The 23,627-nt window shown below is 41.7% G+C and overlaps 1 protein-coding gene and 1 pseudogene across 1 annotated transcript in view; one reads left to right on the top strand and one right to left on the bottom strand.

Annotated features, from left to right (window-relative positions):
- The window catches only part of ntsr1 (neurotensin receptor 1 (high affinity)), a 35,138-nt gene that overhangs the window by 1,864 nt on the left and 9,647 nt on the right, over window positions 1-23,627 (top strand). The window contains exon 2 of the mRNA XM_055652090.1: window positions 15,405-15,606. Within this exon, the coding sequence (XP_055508065.1) occupies window positions 15,405-15,606 (202 nt within the window). The remainder of the gene's footprint in view (window positions 1-15,404; window positions 15,607-23,627) is intronic.
- Window positions 9,596-14,209, bottom strand: LOC129707232 (U5 small nuclear ribonucleoprotein 40 kDa protein-like; annotated as a pseudogene).

Genomic DNA, 23,627 nt, shown 5'->3' with positions numbered 1-23,627 from the left:
GTCTTCAGGGATCCCAGATTGACTCGATTTCCATCACACCCACAGGTTAGTGAGTTCCAGGTCAGAAGAAGGGTCTCGACCCGAAACGTCGCCCATTCCTTCTCTCGAGAGATGCTGCCTGTCCCGCGGAGTTTGTTACTCCAGTATTTGTTGTCTAGCTTCAGAATTACACTCAACAACAAAGGATTTTCTCGCATACTTCCCGTTGCCCTTCCGCTAAAGTTATAAATCACGCGATCTGATTCTGAAACCCATCAGCTAATGGGAACGTCGTCCTTCTGGAAATAAAACAGATAGATGACTGACCTTTTTTGGCACCCTAGAAATATTATTGACATTCCGAGCGCAATGTGCGCAAACCAAGAGCCGGCTTTCAATAAAATAAATCTGAGCAGAGCAACGTGAGAAGTCCAAAACATAACCTTAACCCTGAACATATTCCAAATCAATTCCTTTTTGAGGTTGTCCAAATTAAATAATGTAAATGTCCACCTTGTTTTCATGTTATGTTTTACATCATGTAGCATTCTAATTCATATTGTTAATGTTGCCTGCTGAGAGTAATTCATTAGTTCTGTGATAAAAATGGAACTGGCCAATGTCTCCCTCCATGAAGCAACATGAAAACAAGGTGGACATTTACATTATTTAAGGTGGGCAACTTCAATAAAAACAATAGATTTAGAATATGTTCAGGTTTAAGATTAATCACTGACTTGCTTGACTTGCTTTAGCTGAATCTAAAGCTGTTTCAGTCGCTGCAGTAGATAATAGAATTTTCATGGTAGGGTGATCATGTAGCTGTGTGAAATATGCACCAGAATACAGGTCCGTTCATTTTCTCCAAAAAAACAAACAATCAAGATGTATTCAACAAAATAGAGAGAGTACAGAGGAGATTTACTAGAATGTTGCCTGGGTTTCAGCAACTACGTTACAGAGAAAGGTTGAACAAGTTAGGGCTTTATTCTTTGGAGTGCAGAAGGTTAAGGGGGGACTTGATAGAGGTTTTTTAAATGATGAGAGGGATAGACAGAGTTGACGTGGAAAAGCTTTTCCCACTGAGAGTAGGGAAGATTCAAACAAGGGGACATGACATGAGAATTAAGGGACTGAAGTTTAGGGGTAAGATGAGGGGGAACTTCTTTACTCAGAGAGTGGTAGCTGTGTGGAATGAGCTTCCAGTGAAGGTGGTGGAGGCAGGTTCGTTTTTTATCATTTAAAAATAAATTGGATAGTTATATGGACGGGAAGGGAATGGAGGGTTATGGTCTGAGCGCAGGTATATGGGACTAGGGGAGATTATGTGTTCGGCATGGACTAGAAGCGTCGAGATGGCCTGTTTCCGTGCTGTAATTGTTATATGGTTATATGGTTATAAAAATAATGCTGTTCTGTAATAATTGTTTAAGTTTGTTTGTTCCTCTCTTGAAATTGAAAGAGTAAGTAATGGAACTTGCAAGTTTTTCAGTATTTCTTTAACAAGTCACTATGAAGATTAGGTGTCTGTGGAAGGTTAAACAAGGAGGCATGAACAACTGAAGAGACTGCCTCGACTGTACTTCCATGGACTGTACCTCTTTGATCTTTGTTGTGTAAACATAAGGTGAAATGAAATATTGGAGGGTTCTGTGAAGGACGGGCAGTCCTTCTTACAGAACATCTACTTAGAAAGGAAAGTTAAATCAAAATCTTCCTCAACTCATGTAGTTTCTGTAAGACAATGACCAAGAAGGGTTAATATTTTAGCCATTTAGTTGAACATTTTCAAGATATTTCTTAGTACCCTGGTATAGTCAATGTTCCCTCAAATTTTGTATTCTCTCCTTTTTTTAGTTCCCTGATCAATTAGAAATTTTCATTTCTCCTGTACTATTTATATAATGTGACCTTTTGTAGTACATTTTGCATGTCAATATTAAAGCACTACATGAAATCTTCTATAGGTTTTACATTCCACAGAACTAAAAACTCAATTATGTATTATAATTTGGGAAGGAAATAATGATGTAATTGCTTAATAGACAATAGACAATAGATGCAGGAGTAGGTCATTCGGCCCTTCGAGCCAGCACCGACATTCAATGTGATCATGGCTGATCATCCCCATCAGTACCCCGTTCCTGCCTTCTACCCATATCCCCTGACTCCGCTAATTTTAAGAGCCCTATCTAGCTCTCTCTTGAAAGCATCCAGAGAACCTGCCTCCAGAATTCCACAGACTCTCTGTGAGTAAAAGTGTTTCCTTGTCTCCGTTCTAAATGGATTACTCCTTATTCTTAAACTGCGGCCCCTGGTTCTGGACTCCCCCAACATCGGGAACATGTTTCCTGTCTCTAGTGTGTCCAAACCCTTAACAATCTTATATGTTTCCCGGGAATTAACCTTGTAAACCTACGCTGCACTCCGTCAATAGCAAGAATGTCCTTCCTCAAATTAGGGGACCAAAACTGCACACAATACTCCAGGTGTGGTCTCACTAGGGCTCTGTACAACTGCAGAAGGACCTCTTTGCTCCTATATTCAATTCCTCGTGTTATAAAGGCCAACATGCCATTCAGTTTCTTCACTGATGACTTTAGTACATTGGAGAGTGAGATCAAAGAACATGATTTGTCACTGCTCCCAACCACTCATTAACCAAATATCCCTCTTTTATGGTTTATCTCGATGGTCACTCCTTTTTAACTCTATCAGAAAGCTTTTTTTGTTATTGGAAAGATCTTATCCTCATAATGATAAAGGGACAGTGAAGCATTAGGCATTTTATGTGAGGCATATGTTCAAAAGCAGGATATAAATGTAGTCAGTAGCAAGGTTCCAGGTTAGATGTGAGAATGCACACTTTTAGATTCATCATCATCTGGAACATTTACATGAGTGTCGTTTTGTGCAATATTTCAAAGGTGAGGTAGACACTTTTTTTTGAGAGAGACAGGCATTTTTATTTGCTAGTTGTAAATAGGAGATCCACTGATGTTATAAGGAATGAAGGGTTACCAGAGTATGTGTTGATTGTTTTCAAGAGTTTTGAAGGATTTTTTTCCTAAATTGTTCTTCACTTATTTCTCCTAGGTGATTATATGATCATGGGAGAGATGTACAAGCTTAAAACATGGGCAAGCTTGATAGATTTGTTGTTTCATCCCCCAGTTCAGTTCAGCTTAGTTTATTGTCACATGTACCGAGGTACAGTGCTAAGCTTTTGTTGTATACTATCCATTCAGCAGGAAGAGAATATAGGATTACAATCGAGCCATTTACAGTGTATAGATACATGATAAGGGAATAATATTTAGTGCAAGGTAAAACCAGCAAAATCCGATCAGGGATAGTCTGAGGGCCACCAAAGAGGTTGATAGTAGTTCAGGACTGCTCTCTGGTTGTGGTGGGATGATTCAGTTGCCTGATAACAGCTGGAGGCCTCGTGTGAGGTCATGACTGTGGTTGATCCCAGAGTTCCAGTGCTGAAACCAGTTTTTTGCTTTTCATTCCATGATGGTAAACTGAAAAACACTGGCATTGCTTTTGAGAGCAGTTTTATTTATAACTATTGCACACATATAAGTTAAAGAGACACCTGGAAACGGAAGGATTTGATGTAAACGTTCTTTATTCATCACACGGTGGAAGAATCTTGTTGTAATTAAAGCACATTGAGGTATTATAATCTTTAATGACAAACAAAAAATAGTTGCGTTTTTCAGGGTATCTTGTCTGTGATAACACTTGGGATGGGAAACTAACTCCATACAGAAAATCAGTTTATTTGATAATATCTTCGTATTATTTGATTTGTTGGATAGCATGCAAAACAAAGCCTTTCACTGTACCTCGGTACATACGACAATAATAAATGTAAACCTAAACCTAGATAGTTCAAGGATCAGGTATCCATTAACAAAACAAAGAATATCAAATGTGTTCATTTTGGAAATATCCCTTTATCAAGTTCCCTTTGTAGCCTTCCTCACTTGTTGAAGGCATTTCATTTTTAATCACTATCCAATTGATAATCATTTGGCTTCAGAACATTTGTAAAGACACATTCAGAAACTCATTACATAAAATTAATTCAATAAAATCAATGAATTTAATGTTGTATTGGCAGTGAACTGAATTGTCAGAGATGTCAATCACACAAACGATGTATTTCATCTTAGTTTTACTTTTGGGACATAAATCCAAAATAATTTCAAGAAGTGTGTTTGATAAAAGATCAAAACTGAGCAGCGCTTTGAATGTTCTGTCAAAGTATTGCCCCACTGTGCTTCAGCACAAGGTACAGAATACATGCGCCAATCTGATAAATCATGAGCAATGTTATAAATCTTTAATTCATTCCTGTCTCAAACATTCTAATGGAATCATTAAATTATATAAAACAAGTAGAATAATAAAGCTGTTAAAATAATAGAAAGTTGTCCGAACATGTGCGTTTCTATGATAACATTACTCAACTATATCTGGGTATATCTCATTAATTATTGTACAAGAATATCATTAATTCACAGAGCTGTTCTCTGCCCTCAGGAAGTATACATTTTAATTTATTTGTTAGGCACAGTAACTGAGTAAATATGCAGTCATCTACCACGGAGCAGATGATTTCATTGTTAAGCAAAACACAAGGTGCTGGAATAACCCAACAAGTCAGGCAGCATCTGTGGAAGGAATGAACAAGCAAGTGCCAGAGATAGGCCACATACAAATTGGAGGAACAGCACCTCATATTCTGCTTGGGTATGAATATTGATTTCTTCAATTATAAGAATCAGAATCAGAATACAGTAATACTTTATTTGCCAAGTATGTTTTGTAACATACGAGGAATTTCATTTGCCAAGTCAGTCATACAAATAAAAAGCAACAGATCACCCAAAACACATTTTAACATGAACATCCACCACAGTGACACCTACACATTCTTCACTGTGATGGAAGGCGAAAGAAAGTTCAAGTCCCTTCCCTTTGTTCTCCCGCAGTCGAGGGCTTTGAGCCCTCCATTGACAGGACAATCTTGACACCCATAGTCGGCGGCATCTTGGCCTTCCACATCGAGGCGATCAGTTACTGCATCGGGGGGATGTCAGCTCTCCCGCACTGGACGATTAAACTTCTCGTCGGGGCTGGTCGAACCTTCTGCATTGTTGGAGCTTCCGACTCGCCTCTCCCGAGACTGCGAGCTCATGATGGTAAGTCTGCAGGCCGCGGTGGGAGCGATCCCAGGCAAGGGATCAGCTCCGATGTTAAGTCCGTGCCCCATGGTGGGGCTTAAAGTCAGTCCGAGGAGGCCTCCAGCTCCATCGATGGAAGGCCGCAGAGAGCCCGGAGAATGCGATGCGAAAATCAATCGCGTCTCCGGCAAGGTAAGAGCCTGAAAAAAAGTTTCCCCCGATCCTCTCCCCCTCCCCCACATAAGACAAACTGGAGAACATTATAACAAACTTTTACCAAACACTAAAAATTAAAAAAAAGATGAAAAAATGACCAGACTGCCGGCGGAGCTGCCATCGAATGGCGCCCCTGGTGGTCTTTCAGTAACACCCCCTTCACCATCTCTCTTTCCTGTTCCCCACCCCTACCCTGGTGCACACCTGGTTTAGATTAGTTTAGTTAATTGTCACATGTACTGAGGTACAGGGAGAAGATTTTTTGCTTTTTACCTATTTCTCCCACTCTCGCCCTTTTCTTCCTGCCCCTGTCCATTTCTACTTATATCCCTCCCTCTGGCTTTCCATTTCATTCCTATTCTCTCCGTACCTGACACCCTTTTGTCTCTTTGTCATCTTTAGCTTTTATCCACCTATCTTTTTCATCTCTAGCTTTTGTCCACCTATCTGCTAATCAAACCGCCTTCACCTGTGTCACTTGCTAGGCTTTGTCCCACACCAACTTCTTTTTCAGCTTTCTCCCCCCTACTACAACCAGTCTGAAGAAGGGTCCGGACCAAAACGTCGTCTGTCCATTCCCTCCACAGATACTGCCTGAACTGTTGAGTTTTAGTTAAGCTTAGTTTGACGATACAGCACGGAAACAGGCCCTTGAGTCCACCAAGTCTGCAACGATCGGTGATCCCCATACACTACCACTATCCTATGTTGTAAGGACAATTTACAATTTTACCGAAGCCAAACCTGGATGTCTTTGGAGTGCTGGAGGTATTCGGAGCGCCCGGAGTAAACCCACACCAGCACAGGAAGAACGTACAAACTCCCTGCAGACAGCACACAGATTAGAACCCATGTGTCTCTGGCTGTGAGGCAGCAACTCCACATCTGCACCATTATTGCCACCCTAGTTACCCTTGCACTTTGTTCTTGTACAAGATTCTAACATCTGCAGTTCCTTGTGTCTGCATATTATTTTCAATGTTGTTTCTCACTCTTCATGTATAAAATGTTTTAATTTTGTGGACTCCCAAAAGCAATTGGTTGATTGGAATTTACAGAAAATGTGTTTAGAACTCTGGTCTTTAAAAACCTTTCTCTGCATAATGTATCACAGAAACACTGTAAATAGATGGAAAGACTAAATTAGAATGTCATCAGTGCATTAAACCGATATTAATATTAAATATTCACAACATTAAACCATTGATTAAATGCAATGAATTTTTGCATGTTTTAACATACAAAGTGCATTAAATTGATTTGCTAGGACAGTAATTCCTTTATTATGTTTTATTTTGCATTCTAAACTTTAATTTTCGTTTATTTGACAACAAATGTAATATATTTGGTTCATCATTTCTTGATTAGAATTTGTGATAAAATGTAACTGTTCAAAATGCGCATTAATTCTAGTCTTATAAATTATACATATTGCAAACCATGCTTCATAATCCATTTGTATAGTATTTCCATCCTACAGACTGCAGCAGTCTGTAGGATGGAAATACTATACAAATGCAGCAAGAAAACAGTATACCAAGATAGCGAAAATTGAGTTTGAGTTTAGTTTATTGTAACATAAACCGAGGTACCGTGAAAAGCTTCTGTTGCGTACTAACTGGTCAACGGAAAAACAATACGTGATTCGGGATCAGTGAGAGATGGCCAAGTAATGCTGGCCACCAGTGGTGCTCACATTCAAGGGACGATTATATATTTTGACAAGAATTCGTTCCGTTTTTAAACTCGAGTGTATGTGCTCCCTTTAATGAATGAATCCGGTAAGAACCTCGTAAGTTGATAAAGACAATAGACAATAGATGCAGGAGTAGGCCAGTCGGCCCTTCGAGCCAATGTGATATTTGCTGCACTCCTGGCAGGGCACCTACATTGTTCCTCAGGTAAGGCAGAGCAAAACTATGTGCACATGAGATCTCAGCAAAACCATTGAGATTTCAGGTCTTGCTCAATACGATCTCAAATACATAATCTGAAGGGTCAATTAAAAGATGGAATTCGATGCACTGCGCAAAAAGAGAGTGAATTTTCTTGATAGATTCAAGGTCTGTAAGGGGTTTGACACCATTTTTCAAGACTTTGCTTTCTGTGTTACTGAGTGTGAGGTTCCCCTTCCCAGCATTGAGAGGAAGTGGAGAGAGTGGAGAGCATAAAGTTCCTCGGTGTGCAAATTACAGACAGCCTCACCTGGTCCAGGAACACCACTGGGACCGTCAAACGGGCCCATCGGCGACTGCACTTCCTGAGGAAACTAAAACAGGCCTCACTCCCCACCAACATCCTCAGGACTTTCTACAGGGGTACGGTGGAGTCTGTACTCACGTACTGCATAAATACGTGGTACTCCACCTGCAACTGCTCAGACAGGAAGGCTCTGCAGAGGGTAGTGAGGGGAGCAGAGAGGATCATTGGCGTCTCCCTACCCTCGGTACAAGAACTGTTCCAGAGCCGCTGTCTGAAAAAAGCTCAGAGAATTGCTAAGGACAAACTGCACCCCCTCCACATACACCTGGATCTCCTGCCATCAGGCAAGAGATATCGAAGCATCAAAGCCCGGACTACAAGACTGCTAAACAGCTTCCTGCCACAGGCTGTGAGGCTGCTAAACAGTCACTCTGTACTCACAGTCACCTGATTCTGCGGCTTGGCACGGACACTTTAATAACTGGCACTGGCCACTCAAATCAGCTGCCCCGGACATTTTTATGATTGGTTTTACTGTATTTTAACGTTGTTGTTTTACCTGCTTTTAACTATTTATACTGTTCCATCAGGGACTGGATTGTTTTTAGTGTTATTATGTGTGAAATGATTTAAATTTCATGTGCGATGCTCCGCTATTCCCTGGGAAACGTCTTTTCATTTTGCACTGTACAACTGTTGCTTGCAAGATGACAATAAAGGATGATTGATTGATTGATAGATTGATTGATTGATAGATTGAAGCTGCTCATGCCATTAAGGCGATGAGTGTAACAAACTGCATGCAGGTTCAGTGGCTCAACTCCACTTTCCTGCCTGTTCACCATATTCCTTACACCTCTACTTTCCAAACACTCTCGAGCTCAGCCTTCAGCTTGATTCATAACGAGGGCAAGGCGCCTTGCTCCCAAACTCCACATTGGAGGGAACTTAATGGCCAAATCTTGTCTGTAGATGTGTGTACAATTATATACTGCTCTATATCAAGCTCTGCATCAACCCCTCGCTTCATTTTAACAGCAGAATGACTTCTTAAACAACAATGAATGCTCCATCTTTAGGTGACACCCCCTTTATTCGAACCCCTCTCTTTCCTGATCACCCCCACCCTGCTCTTTCAGCCATTTCTTTCACTATCCTGCTTCCCTTTCTTTTCCCTTCCCTTCCCCTCCTCCCTATCTACTTTCACCTATACCCCTCCATTTGGTTTTAAATTTTATTCCTCTTTCACCCCTCTGATTATCTGACACTCTTTTGTCTCCACATCTCCTTTTTGTCTGCTTTTGTCCATTTTATCACCCTTTTGTCTCTTTTTCATTTCTTGCTTTTGTCCACCTATCTGCCAATCAAAATGCCCCTCAGCTATATCCACCTATCAGGGTTTTGGCCCGAAACGTTGCCTATTTCCTTTGCTCCACAGATGCTGCCACACCCGCTGAGTTTCTCCAGCATTTTTGTCTACCTTCCACCTATCATTTGTCAGGCTTTATCCCACCCCCACTTTTACAGCCCCTCCACCCCCACTACAATCAGGCTTCTTCTTCTTGTGTATGGCGTGCACAGCCTAAAGTTGAAGGACAACTTGTTCTATTTGATCATATTTGATTGTGCACGCCAGGTTGATTGCATTAGTCAAAACAGGGCGGACCACATGAAGGTTGCAATCTCCCACCCCACAATCAGGCTGACCTCTAGAAATTCTGCCTGGTCTGTTGACTTACTCCAGCACCTTGTGTTTCAGCATCTGCAGTTCCTCGTGTCTCCAGGGTGACTTCTTTAATGGAGACACAAGAAACTGCTGGAACCTTGAGCAAAAAAAAACAACTGCTGCATGAATATAACTGTTGTTTGAATATAATTGTTTGGACAGGTACATGGACAGTAAAGGTTTAGAGGGATATGGACCAAAGTGGACTAGTGTAGATGTGGCATCTTGGTCAACATGGGTAAACTGGACCTAGGAGCATGTTTCCGTGTAATATGACTCTATAACGACAAGACTAATTATTCTCAATCCTATCATCATTTGCACGAGTTGAGGCTAAGTAGTTGGTGCTCTACTGCTTCAGTTTCTGGAGGGTAGAGCTTCTATTCTACTGTTAGACTATTTTCAATGACAATTTTCAATTTCCACAGCCTGCCAAGCTTATACCAACTGGCAATTAGGATGACACATATGTAACTTCCTGATCCTTACCACTCTTATTCTCATCCATCAGTGTCTGTTTTCTTTACTGTTTTTTCCAAACGCCAGGCCATGATATACATTATGTGTTTCCTAGCAAGCAACTCACTATTCCAGGCTTCATTACAAACTGTCATAATGCTGCTATATTCCTTCCCTTGTTAAAATACCAACATGAAGTATGTGGGCAAACTCTATTACAACTGCCATTCTTTGATGCTTTGAACTGTGGAAGGTATAAGCGGAAAGGTAATTTAAGACTTGTCCAGTGAATAATGAAGCCAACATGACAACCGCTGAGTCCCAGGAAGAAAAGGTCATGATTTTGTCACCGTAATCACTAATCATCTGCACATTCATTGCGCGATGATCTTGTCCACCAACAGTAGCAGCAAGTTGATCATTATATGTCCTGGTGGGTTTAATTTATGTGACTCTGAACTTTGGAGAAGCAAACAAGTACACTAAGTCCCACAGGACATTCCTGTCAATGACTACTCAAAACCAATGCGAATGTTGTTGTTATGAGAAGTAGCATTTGTTCCAACCTGGAAGGATCCCAGATCAAAGGAGACATTCACTGGAATATAGTTTAGTTGTACATGTCTGTAATAGATTATTGAGAGCAACCAATATCGCTCTGCAGATACACACAATTCTACTGATATAGGCCTTTCTTGTCACATATTCATTTTTCAGAATGTGGGTGTCATTAGACAGGTTGACTTTTATTGCCCATCTCATATTACCCCTGAACGAGGTGGTCTGCATGGCGATTTTAAGAGTTAAGCAAATGGTTGGGTTCTGGACTCGCGTATGGACCAAACCTTGAAAGGATACCACATTCCCTCCTCTGAAAGACAATAGTGAACCAGGCGGGTTTTTATGACAACCCGAGTTATGTGGCCATCTTCATTAAACCTAGTTTAAGAAAATATATTTATTTTATCATCTGAATTTAAATTCCATGACTGGGATTTGAACTGGAGTATTTATTCAAATCCCTCTGGTTCCTAGACGAGATTTAAGCGCCAGAACACTACCTTGTCCAAGTCTGATTCATGCTACACCCCATCATTCCATACCCCTTCATATGAGGTATTTTTACCAAAGTGACGGAAGACCCACTGATCATTGAGGATAAATGTAGAAAAAAAGTCAAGCAGACTCTCCTGGGATTGTGCTTGAGGGAGAGTTCTGTTTGCCTTTGGAAATGATCCTGCTCATATGCAGTATATTCAACAGGTTATTACCAGGAAGGACTTCTCCACATGCCTATTAAAATTGCCTTAGTATCTTATTGCCATTTTAAAGCCTCTATTTTAATGTACAAATGAAGCTCAGCAGCCTAAATATATGTACTAATGATGACAGAAGACTAGGCTCAGGCATTTTAAGTCAACTACTATGTTAATCTCAACAAGATAAAGGAGTTAAATTTACGCCGAGAATCTTGAATGTGAAGTAAATGATCAAGGAAGGATTAATTATCCAAAATGCCATCTGCAGCTCAGTTGGTAGTGTGCTAAGCTTTAAGCCCGATGGTTTTGGTTCAAGTCCAACTCCACAGACTTCAGTTCAAAAATCAACGTTTACATTCCAATGCAGAACTGAGAAAATGATTAAGATAATATGTTACATTTGGGCCCAGTTGGATGTAAAGCCAGGAATTACTACCAGGATCTTGGACAATAATAAAAATTCACACACTAAATTCACAAAAACACTAATTGTGCACACAAATTCTTACTGCCTTTTGCAGGAGCCTGTTGTGCAAAATTAGGCCATTATGTGCTTTTAAGATGGACTGAGAAGGCACCATATAAATGCATATTTCAGTTTCATTTAGATGTAAGAGCAAATGAGATGCATTTCTGGAGCCAAATGATGTATGTATTGTGAAGACCATGAGAGAAGAATCCAAAATGATGCTTCATCGTGGTCCTTATACCATTCTTAGTATTTTTTTTTTTCCTGAGGAAATCATATCAGCAATGGGAAACATTTCTATCTATTGCCTACATTTTTAATCCTAATTTGCTCTGAAAACTGTTTCTGCACTGCACGATCAATATTACCAACTATGATATCACTCTTAGCTGCTAGCATTTGACAGAGTTACTGTTCACCGCACTTCAGTTAATGAATGTTATTTAGGTTGCAGAAGAAATTTTATTCCACAAACATTCCGTCACGTTCTCCATTAAATAGTAATTTCTTCAACTATTTTCTTGCAGTTCTTTTAAACATTCATTGTTTAGTGGACTTTGCTGAAGTGATGCTTAGGAGGACTACTTGCTATTGGTTTAATTAGTCCTCGCCATCAGCTTATTTTAAAAATTATTATTATCACATAAGATCAATGTATAGAAACTTTTAAAAAGCTGCTGTGGTTGAAATACTATGGTTATCTACATTTTAAATAATGAAAGGAACATTTAACTTTCTAACTATTTTATGTAGTCACCACTTTCACTAAGCCACAAATTCTCTCAACATAGCAAGTGAACATCTATCAAATAATAGTATTCCCATAAATTTCTAAACATTCAGACAGAACACATAGTGAATGATCTATAAAGTAACAATATCTGAAACAGCTGAAGAGTTTCTTTCCCAACTTGAACCTTAGATTTAACTAATTCAAGTGATGAAATACAGAATAAATTGGAAGTAATTGTGTATTATCAGCTCGGCAGTAGGAACAAAGCTTAGATACAATCAGTACTTGGTTCCTGTCTATGCTTTTGCTATTCATTGGGATAATTATATGCTGTTTCCGGTGTTAATAGAATCTTCATGGCTAAGTGTTACTAGGGAACAGGTTCAAGGATCTGACTAGTGGAACAGAAAAAGTCTCACTCATCTGTTTAGTTGCAAATCAGTTTTATTGGCAAGGGAGAACAAAAACAATATTTGTCTTGGTATGGGTGGGTCCGGTTTACAGCAGCACACCTCTATCTCTCTCTCTGCCTCTGTCCACGGTGCTGATTGCGACTCAGCCCGTTGGTGAATCCCTCTCGTTCATAAACAAACTTATGGCTTCCTGGCGCCTGCCTTTATACAGGTAGGAAAGCAGCTGTTGAAATAACCGCTGGTAAGTCCTGGCCAATAGTGCTCTCCCAAATACAAACTATAACCAATGGCAGGTGACTGTATCTGAGCGAGCCCCCCTTCTTTTGGGGACAAAGCGCTATCAGCCGCAGACTGGCGCTTAAAGCAATACACAGCGCTACAGACTTGCCGCGCAAATCAATACACAAAGCGCTGCTGGTTTGGCGCGCAATGGTTTAAACAGAGCAGTGTCGGCTTAACATGTGGGAATCTAAATATAGCGCTACCGGCCACAGCACTATGGACTGTTCGGGCAAAATTCTCGTTTTACATTCCACCCTTTCAACGGACTGGTTACCATCACATCCGGCCGGCATGCTTTAACACGGCGCATCCGGCCCACAGGCGCTACCTCGTTACATCTGGCCCACAGGCTATAAAGTCCACGCGGTCATGATGTCAATCCGTACATACAATGTCGTAATATTATGGCCAAAAAGATTGTCCCAATGGTCAGTCCCCAGTGCACCACTGTTTTACACCATTCTCCCGAGGGATTGTAGTCGTGATACTGTTCTCCGACCCTTCAAATCTTCTCGACGGCTTCCTGGATGTGGTCAGTGAGTTTGGTGATGTTCTCATTTACCCCATTCAGGGGCTAACCAGTCACTGAGTCTGTATGACCATGCATGGTATAAATTAACTTGTTTTTGTTGGCGGTCACAAGCCTTAATGCCGTCATCAATAACACCAGAGATAATCTGATCGCTTGTGTCATTAAACATTGCTGCCAGTAATTGGTACATGTTTTGAAATTATGGTCACCATCGGGCTGGATAACATGAATTCACAAAGGATGTGTGACCTTTAAGTCTCTTGATTCTTTCACCTGTTTCACTGTCCCACACTGCTACAGTTTTGTCTGTCAATGCTGGAAAAGGCATGCTGCCGTCTGTGTTATAATGCAATTCCATCACTGCTCCACTGTGACCTTCCAATGTAGCATAATTATCGAAGTCACCATATACATTCCAAAACAATACGAGTCAAACAAATCCTGCAGATGCCAGTGTTGATCCATTCTAGTGAAATTTACAACAATAAACTTCTTCCTCATGACCGGTTAAAAGCATTAGAGGAGCTTCAAGACTCGAGGTTCTTGGTCCCACCTTCAGCACAGCCTGCTGCGAGCTCCCCTGCACTGAGGGCAGCAGCTTGTTACGAGGGTGCTTGGCCTGCACCAGCGCCATCTCGTTTGCTATTTCTTTTTACCAAACATTTGCTATTCTATTCGTCAGATCCTGCCGACTACGCCAATTGTTACAAGGGAACAGGTTCAAGGATCTGACTAGTAGAACAGAATAAGGCTCACTCATCTGTTTAGATACAAATCAGTTTTATTGGCAAGGGAGAACAAAAACAATATTTGTCTTGGTATGGGTGGGTCCGGTTTACAGCAGCGCACCTCTCCCACTCTCTCTCTCTGCCTCCGTCCGCAGCGCTGATCATGACTCAACCCGTCGGTGAACCCTTCTCATACATAAACTAACATGGTTTCCTGGCGCTTGCCTTCATACAGGTAAGAAATCAGCCGTTGAAATAACCGCCGGTAAGTCCTGACCAATAGTGCTGCTCCTAGATTCAAACTATAACCAATGGCAGGGGACTGCATTCGAGCAAGCCTCCCCTCTCTTTGGGAACTAAGCACTATCAGCCGCAGACTGGCACGTAAAGCAATACACAGAGCTACAGCCTTGGCGCTCAAAGTAATACACACAGCACTATAGACTTGGCGCGCAAAGTAATACAAACAGCGCTGCCAGTTTGGCACACAAAGGTTTAAACAAAGCGCTGTCAGGTTAGCATTTGGGAATCTAAACATATGCGTTACCGGCCACAGCGCTATGGGCTTTAAACATAGCGCTATTGTCAACAGTGCTATGGGTTTCAGAAGTTTCGGGCAAAATTCTCATATAAAACTACGGTAGTGCAAGGAAATTTGATGGCTATTTGATAGTCATGAGCTGTTAATTTCCTTCCCAACATCAAGATATAAAAGTTATTTTCAGTCAACTGTTGATCATTGTTAGGCTATTTCAGTTCCCAGTGGATATTAATGAGCCTTCAAAGAATGGGGCTGGAATTTATTAAACTGCAGGCATTTGTCGTGTGTTAGTGCTACCACGAAACTACCTGCACCCAGAAGAGCATATAAAACCCCAAATGGGAAGGTGAAGCCCAAGGGGTTGGTAACCTGGGTCCTAAAGATCAATTCAGTTATATCCCTCCCTCCTACAGCTTGTTATAAGTAGGGAACAACATGGCCATTTGAGGTCGAGAGGGTGGACATCTTTCCAAAGGTAGGCAGTTGGTAACGAAGTGCACAAAGGCAAATGATGTTCCCCTCTGCGATCCCTGCAACTATCACTGCGATGTCAAAGGACAACACTGGAAACAATCCCGGTGAAACGTCAAAAAGTGCATGGTATTCCATGTTGTTGGATCATTGATGCTTCTATTGTATAATTGTTTCTACTTATCTCACTTTGTAGGTAAACGCATTCCTCTCCTTTGTCATCCCCATGGTAATGATCTCAGTCTTCAACACCATCATCGCCAACCAGCTGATAGCAATCTTAAAGCATGCGGCTCCAGAGAGCGGGGTGTGCATCGTCGAGGGCCAGCAAAACACACTGAGCATTGTGGTGGAGCCAAGCCGGATCCAATCCCTTCGTCATGGAGTCAAAGTTCTCAGTATGTATGATCCCTTCACTGGTCACTATTTTGTGCCTTTGAAGCAAGCCTTCATTCCATCATAGCCCTGTGACAGTACGTGAACAGCTTTTCTCTAGGGAGCCTGAGCTGTGAGCTGCTCAACCATTGACACAAGCAGTTTTCGCAAGAAGTTATTCAATATATTGTGCATTTGCAGTGGAATGTCAGTAGAAACAAGTTCCACTAAATCACAGCCACACTGTGTGGGTGGGTTTCCATACTCCATCTGCCAAGATTGTGACATTCTGATTGAATGAACACCGGATGAAATTTCCTGACCATCAAGAGCAAAATTACCATGAAATACTTACTCTGCAAATGTAGTGAACAACATTTAAAACATCCCGATACAATACAGTTTGGATAGAGATTACCAATACTGCTATTATTAATATTTGGCGATAGAGTAAACCCTCATTATAATGTATTGGTTGTGGGGGAGGTGGGGGAAGAACGGTCTCCGTTATTGCCGATTGTCCGCTATAACAGAGTAGGTGTTATTTCCCCATTGACATCGCTGTCGGGACAACGGATCAGAATCCTGGAGCCCCATCACTGAGAGCCCAGTGGGACCTCCCTCAGTACATGGAGCACAACGGCCCAAGACGTATGCCCAGCACTACATTGTCCAGCACTGCTGGGGAAGGGCAGTTTCTGTTTAGCCATGAGAGCTAATGTCCCATCTGTAGCATCGTTTATTTGCTGTGGTCTTGTCATTACAGGCCTCGACTTTTAGCTTTGTTTTCAATTAATTCATAACCTCAGGTTTAACATTCCAAATGTTTCTTTATCAGCCATGGCTTATTGAAAATTAATGTAACAAATTAAAACAATCCAAGGTTCGTTAAGAATATAGAAATGACTGGAAACACACCACAGGTCAGGCAGCATCGTAGGAAGAGAAACAGAGTTAAACTTTTAAGTCAAAGATTCAGTTCAGAATAGGTGATTCCTTTGTTAGCAATCAATTGGAAACCTCCTGCATGATAGACCAGTCCCGAAGGCTAAAGCATAACAGATCCGAGGCGGAACAAGGATCCCGATGTGAAATGTTACCCTTCCATTTTTTCCAGAGATGCTGTCTAACCCGCTGAGTTACTCCAGCACTTTGTGTCTATCTCAGATCTGAGACATGTTGGCAACTTGGATGCAAGCGGTGCTGGCTCGAAGGGCCGAATGGCCTCCTCCTGCACCTATTTTCTAAGATTGGCTTGGTGATAGGAAGCTAAGGGTCATGGTGGATGGGTGTTTTTCTAACTAGCAGTCTATAACCAGTGGTGTCTCACAAGGATCAATGCTGGGATCTTTGTTGTTTGTGATATATAACAAACTCATCAGGAAGGCTGGCTCTGTCCTGAGTTGGATTCATGGGAGGTGGTCTTGGAGGGAAGGATGCTCTTCAAATTGCAGAGCATCCTGGACAATACAGCTCACCCCCTCCATGACACACTGGTCAACCTGAGGAGTACCTTCAGGAACAGACTGGTTCCACCAAGATGCAGAACGGAACGCCACAGGAGATCCTTCTTCCCTGTGGTTATTCAACTGTACAACTCCTCCCCCTTCTGTCATGGGGTAGACTGAGACTGAGAATTACTCCCCCCCTCCGCCCCCTTTCCACAATCTTTGCACATCCCCAATCGTTTCCACATGTTACTTCAATTTCATGTTTCATGTATTTTGTGTTTTTATGATGGTTGACAGATCAATTTCCCTCCTGGGATAAATAAAGTTCTATCGTACCGTATAGTATAAAAGACTTGGATGAGAATGTAGGTGGTACGAATAGACAACATAGATATTTGTGGAATTGTAATTAGTGAAGAAGGATGTCTAAGGATACAGCAGATGTAGCTTAACTGGAAAGTTGGATGGAGCAGTGGCAGATGGAATTTAACATAGACAAGCATAATGCACTTCAGCAAGTCAAATTCAGTTAGAACAGAGAATAAATAGAACAGGTCTTAGGAGTGTTGGTGAGCAGGTCCATAGCGCTTTGAAAGTGACATCACAGGTGGCTAGGGTAGAGAAAAGCAATTTGGTATGGTTGCTTTCATGGGCTAAAAGTCATTGAGCATAAGCTTTGTGATGTCACGTTGCAGTGACACAGAACATTGGCGAGGCTGCAATTATTGTGTACAGTTCTGGTCACCACACTACAGGGAGGATGTAACAGCAATAGACAGAGTGCAGAAGTGATTCACCAGGATGTTGCCTGGAATGGAGGGGAGGAGGTTGGAGTTCTAAGGAAAGATTTCATCAGCAGGGTTTATTCTCCAAGGAATATAGGAAGATGAGGGGTGACCTTACAGAGGTTTAAAAAATTCTTTGATCTATTAGATAGCTGGAATTTCTGTCCCAGGGCAGGAGAGTCGAGAACTGAAGAGTGCAGGTTTAAGGTGAGAGGGGTAGAGTTTTCACTTAGTGGATGGTGAAAATCTGAAATGTGCTGCCAAGGGAATGGTGGAGGCAGATACAATGGCAATGTTTAAAAAGGCATTGGAACAAGTACTTGGATAGGAAAGGAGTTGAGGAATGTCAGCCTGTTGTAGGCAAGTTATGTAGGCATAGATCAGCATCAAGGTCAGCATGGATGATCAGGCTGAAGGGGCTGTTACTGCATGACTTTGGTCTATTGACTCAACACGATTCAGATATGGCTGATGAAGTCAGCATCTCTCTGCATGTTTATCAATTTCAAAATGGAGGAATGTGTTGATAGGAACTGCAGATGCTGGTTTATATCAAAGATAGACACAAAGTACTGGAGTAACTCAGCAGGTCAGGCAGCATCTCTGGTTAAAAAGGATGGATGACACCTCTTCAGACTAAATATATTTCCTTGAGACATTGCTCTCGACCAGTTCCAAATGCCTGCCTCTGATAATCGTAGAGCTGCTCCTTCAGCTGCTCGCCTTCAGCTCTTCACCTTCCCACCCACCCCCTACTTTCAGTCCGAAGAAAGATCCTGACCCAAAACGTCACCCTTCCATTTTCTCCAAAGATGCTGCCTGACCTGTTGAGTTACTCCAGCGCATTGTGTCGATCTTCAAAATGAAGGAAGGTAGTTTTGATGTATAAAATTTGGAAAATTAGAACAGTCCTACCGTTATTGAAGCATGAATAAGATGTAGCTGTATAACACAATACCATGGGCATGGGCATTCTCCGAATTGTCATCCTGCACTGATCTTATGGAATTCTTCCTGAAATCTCTGAATTTCTATATCTCTTCCCCCGACCTTTGATCCTGTAGATCAAAAGGATTAATTTTGATTGATTGGGTGATTGATACAAATACATCGATGGATGCTCCTGAACACATCATCAGTGATGTAACCTGGGGTCATTGGGTGTTTCGGGTCTTTCAACATCAGACACCCTCACCCAGGCGACCCGGTAAAAGATACATTTCGGAAAGAGGCCCGTCAGCCCATCAAATCCACGCTGACCATGGCTGGCTCAGCAGTTCACACCAGGGGAAATTTGCAGAGATCGATTAACTTACAAACTCCTAAATGTTTGGGATGGGGGATGAAATTGAAGGACCGAGAAGAAATGCCAGCATCACAGGGAGAATGTGCAAACTCCACACAGACAGCTTCTAAGGTCAGGATTGAACTTTGGTCTCTGGCGCTGTGAGGCAGGAGCTCTACCAGCTGCGCCACAGTGCTGCCCTCGCGTTATTTTCCACTCCCTGTATGTTGCAACCCTGTGATGTTCTGGCATAGAGGGTTCTTCTGATAACTTCTTTCTTTCCTTCCCAATCTTCTACTGTAACACGGAATAACCCTTGAGTGTGGTGTACGGGCCAGTAACATTCTCTCATGATAATTTGATTGTTTTCTCGATTGTTTGAATACATGTGGTTTGGGGAAAAAGTATTGTCAATGTTCATACTTTTACAGAATACTGAAACTATTTGCCCTAATTATTTGAATTCCCGATTCAGATGAAGAGTGGAGTTATGTCATACTATTACTTGCTTTCTCACAATCTCCCTTGATCTCATTATAAAGCAGATTAAAGTTGAAGATGTTTTATATACAGTCGCTAGGTTGAGTCCTTTCATCTATCAGACTGTAAGTGATTGTTGCATTGCATTAATGAAAGAGGCAAAGGACAAAGGAGCGCTGATCACTAGTGTATGCCATGACTTTGAAATACAAGCACATAATGCAATATTCAGGAATAAAAGTAATCTTATTCATCGAATTCTTCCTGAAGTCTCTGGTGGTATTTGTGAATTTCGTTTAGATTGTCCATGCAATCTTTCCGTTTGGATCAAATGTTACAGTTTCTGATAGTAGATTTCTGATTAAGGAACATGTTACTACACATTCTTCAATTTTTCCATCTTTTTCCACTTAATGTATCTTTTAAAAGATACATTAAGGTACATTGCAACATGCAGTGGAGCATTGGAACAACATGGAGCCACGTATGCCATTCTTGTGTGAGCCAGTTATATTTTCCTGCATTCTGGGATTTTAAAGTGGGTGGCTATGGGGCTCTATCAATCATCTTTCAAACTTCCACGATGATTGTGTAGGAAGGAACAGCAGATGTTAGTTTAAACCAAAGATAGACACAGAATGCTGGAGTAATTCAGCGGGACAGGCAGCATCTCTGGAGAGAAGGAATGAGTGACGTTTTGGGACGAGGCCTTTCGTCAGAACAGTGATTGTCATATTTTTAAATTCCAGAGATTCGAGAATGGTTCTTATGGATTGGAAGTTAGCAAATACAACCCCATTTTTTAGAAGGGGTGGGAAAATAAAATAAGGAGTTATTGACAGTGTGGTAAATGCAGGAATTATATTATTATTATTAAGGAAATTGAAACAAGCCACATAGAAAATAGTAGTAGGACTGAATGTATGAAAGGGTAATCATATTTGGCAAATGTAGGGTTGGAAGATTGTTTGAGATCATGACCAATGGAATATATATAGATTAAGCAGTTGATGTAGTGTATTTGGACGTCCAGAAAGCCTCAGTAAAGTGCCATTAAAGAGATTATTAAATAATAATTTTGAAAAAGGGTTCATGTCCAATATCGCGTGCGGACGGGACGTCGAAGGCGAGAAGCCGAAGTGAACAAGTAGAAGCCAAGATACTGAACGGCAAAGACGCCGAAAAGCCAAATAACCAAGCTCAGGCTGGCAACAGATAACCTCAGGATGGTCCATTGTTGGCTGAGGACGGTGTACAAGAGGGATACAGGGATTCAAACAGTGGAACTGGTAGGATGGCCAGGGAGGGTGTGAGAGAGGGGAGAAGGGTATGCAAGAGACATTTGAAGTTAGAGAAATCAACATTCATACTGCTGTGTACGATAGGACATGTTTGCGGGGGGGGATATGGACCAAATGCTGGCAGGTGTAGGCAAGCTACTAGTGTTGTTGGGACATGTTGGCCAGTGTGGGCAAGTTGGGCCGAAGGGCCTGTTTCCACACTGTATCACTCTGTGACTATGACTCTATTCACCGGAACATTATCTGAGTCCCCAACCTGAGAAATATATACTTACAATAGCAAGGCTACCATGAATTCAGATGCAACTGTCTTGCACATGAAGAGAGCAAGAAGGCTAGAACTATACTCTCTATATGGTTGAAGAATGAGAGGCAATCGCATTGACACATACAACATTTTTAATGGGTAATTGCAGGGAAAATGTTTTCCTCATCTGGGGTACGTGGAACCCAGCAATCTCATATTCAAAGTACACGATTGGTCATTTTGGACAGAGGCGAGAAAACATTTCTTCAGTCGGAGGTTTGACTTGTCTATCCAAGAGACTGTTGAAGCCTCTGTCAATGACAATGAGAACGAGATCAATAGACTTTTAAATATTAAATGAATCAAGGGAGATAGGGTTAGTGCAGGACATCGGCACTGAAGTAAAAGATCAGATAGGATTGTATAGACTGGTGGATTCCCCTACTCCCTACGCTTCCAATCGTTATAGAGTCATACAGCACGGAAACAGGCTCGTCGGCCCAACACGTCCATATCGTCCAAGATGCCCCATCCACACTAGTCCCACCTGAGCATGTTTGGCCCATATCCCTCGAAACCTTTTTCTATCCATATCTCAAAGAGTCTAGTTAGTAGGGATATTGCAGTTCTTCAAGGAGGCTTTGAGAACATCCATAAACCTTTACTGTGACAAAGTGACAAATTGACCTTCTATTTCTGTTTTTATTATGTTCTTACAACCTTCCCACCAATTCATGGCAACAAAGCACCTCCCCTTTAAGAGGTGTGCGCCGGCTTTCAATACTGTGGGCGAACAGAAGCTGATGCAAATAATTCATAAAGTCGGGCCTTCCTGCTAACTAATTAACATGATCGTTACTGCTGGCGGGATATTCTAATCATTTTAATGAGCCACCAGCTGTGAAGTAAACATCTGTGCTGCACGAGGAGTGCTGATAAAATGCATAGAGTTGCTGCGCCATTATGGAAGATCTCTTTGTCATGGTTCAATTGCATAGTTATTACAGCTGAAATATATGCCATTCAGACTAAAAGGTCCATAGTGTATTTCTGTTTCATGCAAGTCTCTTTATCGGGTTTACCTTAAACAACTTCCAGATTATTACCATCTCCTGCTGTTTCAGATAGTGAGTTCCGTATATTCGGCGAATAAAAATGTCCCTCCTGAGTTTCCCTTTGGATTTTTAATTCGGCATTTAATTCTAATATTAGGCAGCTTCTACAATGAATCAACGACAAAAAAACTGGAAGAACCTGGTATTATACAGTGCACACTGGTGTTTGCAGGCTAATCAAAATCACTTCATGTTCAATAAATTTATTTCAAAATATCAATAAAAACAGTAGACGGATTAGCATTTTACATCCTAGTCAATTTTTAAATTGGGACAAATCACACTAGACAACTAATCATTATGACAGAGTGGACCACCAAGTTAAAGATGCCTGCAATGGATGGGAAAGGTTCTTCCCTGCAATACAAATCAGCCCTTGGTATTAGTAAGAGGACTGGACCCTCTTACCTCATATAAAACAATAGTGCAAATGAAATGTTAGAAATACAGAGCAGTTCTCTAAGCAACAAGAAAGGGGAATGAGTTTAACATTTTGATTTGTGTAGGAAGGAACTGCAGATGCCGGTTTAAACTGAAGATAGACACAAAAAACTGGAGTAACTCAGCGGGTCCATTGGCATCTCTGGAGAAATCGAATAGGTGACGTTTCAGGTTGAGACCCTTCTTCATTCTCTGCTTACAATGAATGTTAATTCAGACAATTACTGAATCATTTCTATGCTTCTACAGATCAGCAAGGTCAAAGAATTACAGTAAAGCCTCATTGAAATGGACCATAGGGGGGAAAGGTGGTGTCCGTTATGCCGATTGTCCGCAGTAATCAAGTAAGGGATTATCACTGGATAAATAGTAGAGGCAAACAACTGCAGTTGCTGGTAAATACACAAAAGGACACAGAGTGCTGGAGTTACTTTGCTGGTCAGGCAGCACCTCTGGAGAACATGGATAGGTGACGTCTCAGGTCTTAGACACTTCTTCAGACTCTCGGTTAGGAACTGGACCTGCAATCCAGGTGAGTTGGCCGGGTGTGTGGCGAGGATCGACGGAGTTATTGGTCAGACCTCATGGTCAATGGTGATAATGGTGGTGGCGGTGGCAGCTGTGGTGGTGGTAATGGTGGTGATTGTAGCTGTGCCGGTGGCAACAGTGTCATTTACGCGACATCATTTACGCGTCACAATGCACGACGCGCGCATCATGACGCTCACGTGATGCGCGAACTGTGCGTTGTGACATAGGCAGTGACGCGCGGTCGCACGTGGCACACCTGGATTTTGGGATTCACAAAATCTTCGCACATGACGCGCAAATGACGCCCAAGTGGGACAGGCCCTTTACACTGAAAACAGCAAAACTCTGGGGATTGTGTTGTAGATTAGAAAGGCCTGGGGTTCTGGTTAATGTCCATTGAAATTGGCA

This window comes from Leucoraja erinacea, chromosome 21, assembly GCF_028641065.1.
Source record: "Leucoraja erinacea ecotype New England chromosome 21, Leri_hhj_1, whole genome shotgun sequence".
NCBI lineage: Eukaryota > Metazoa > Chordata > Chondrichthyes > Rajiformes > Rajidae > Leucoraja > Leucoraja erinaceus.
Note: the sequence above shows the minus strand (reverse complement) of the source record. Positions and strands in the feature narration are given on the sequence as shown.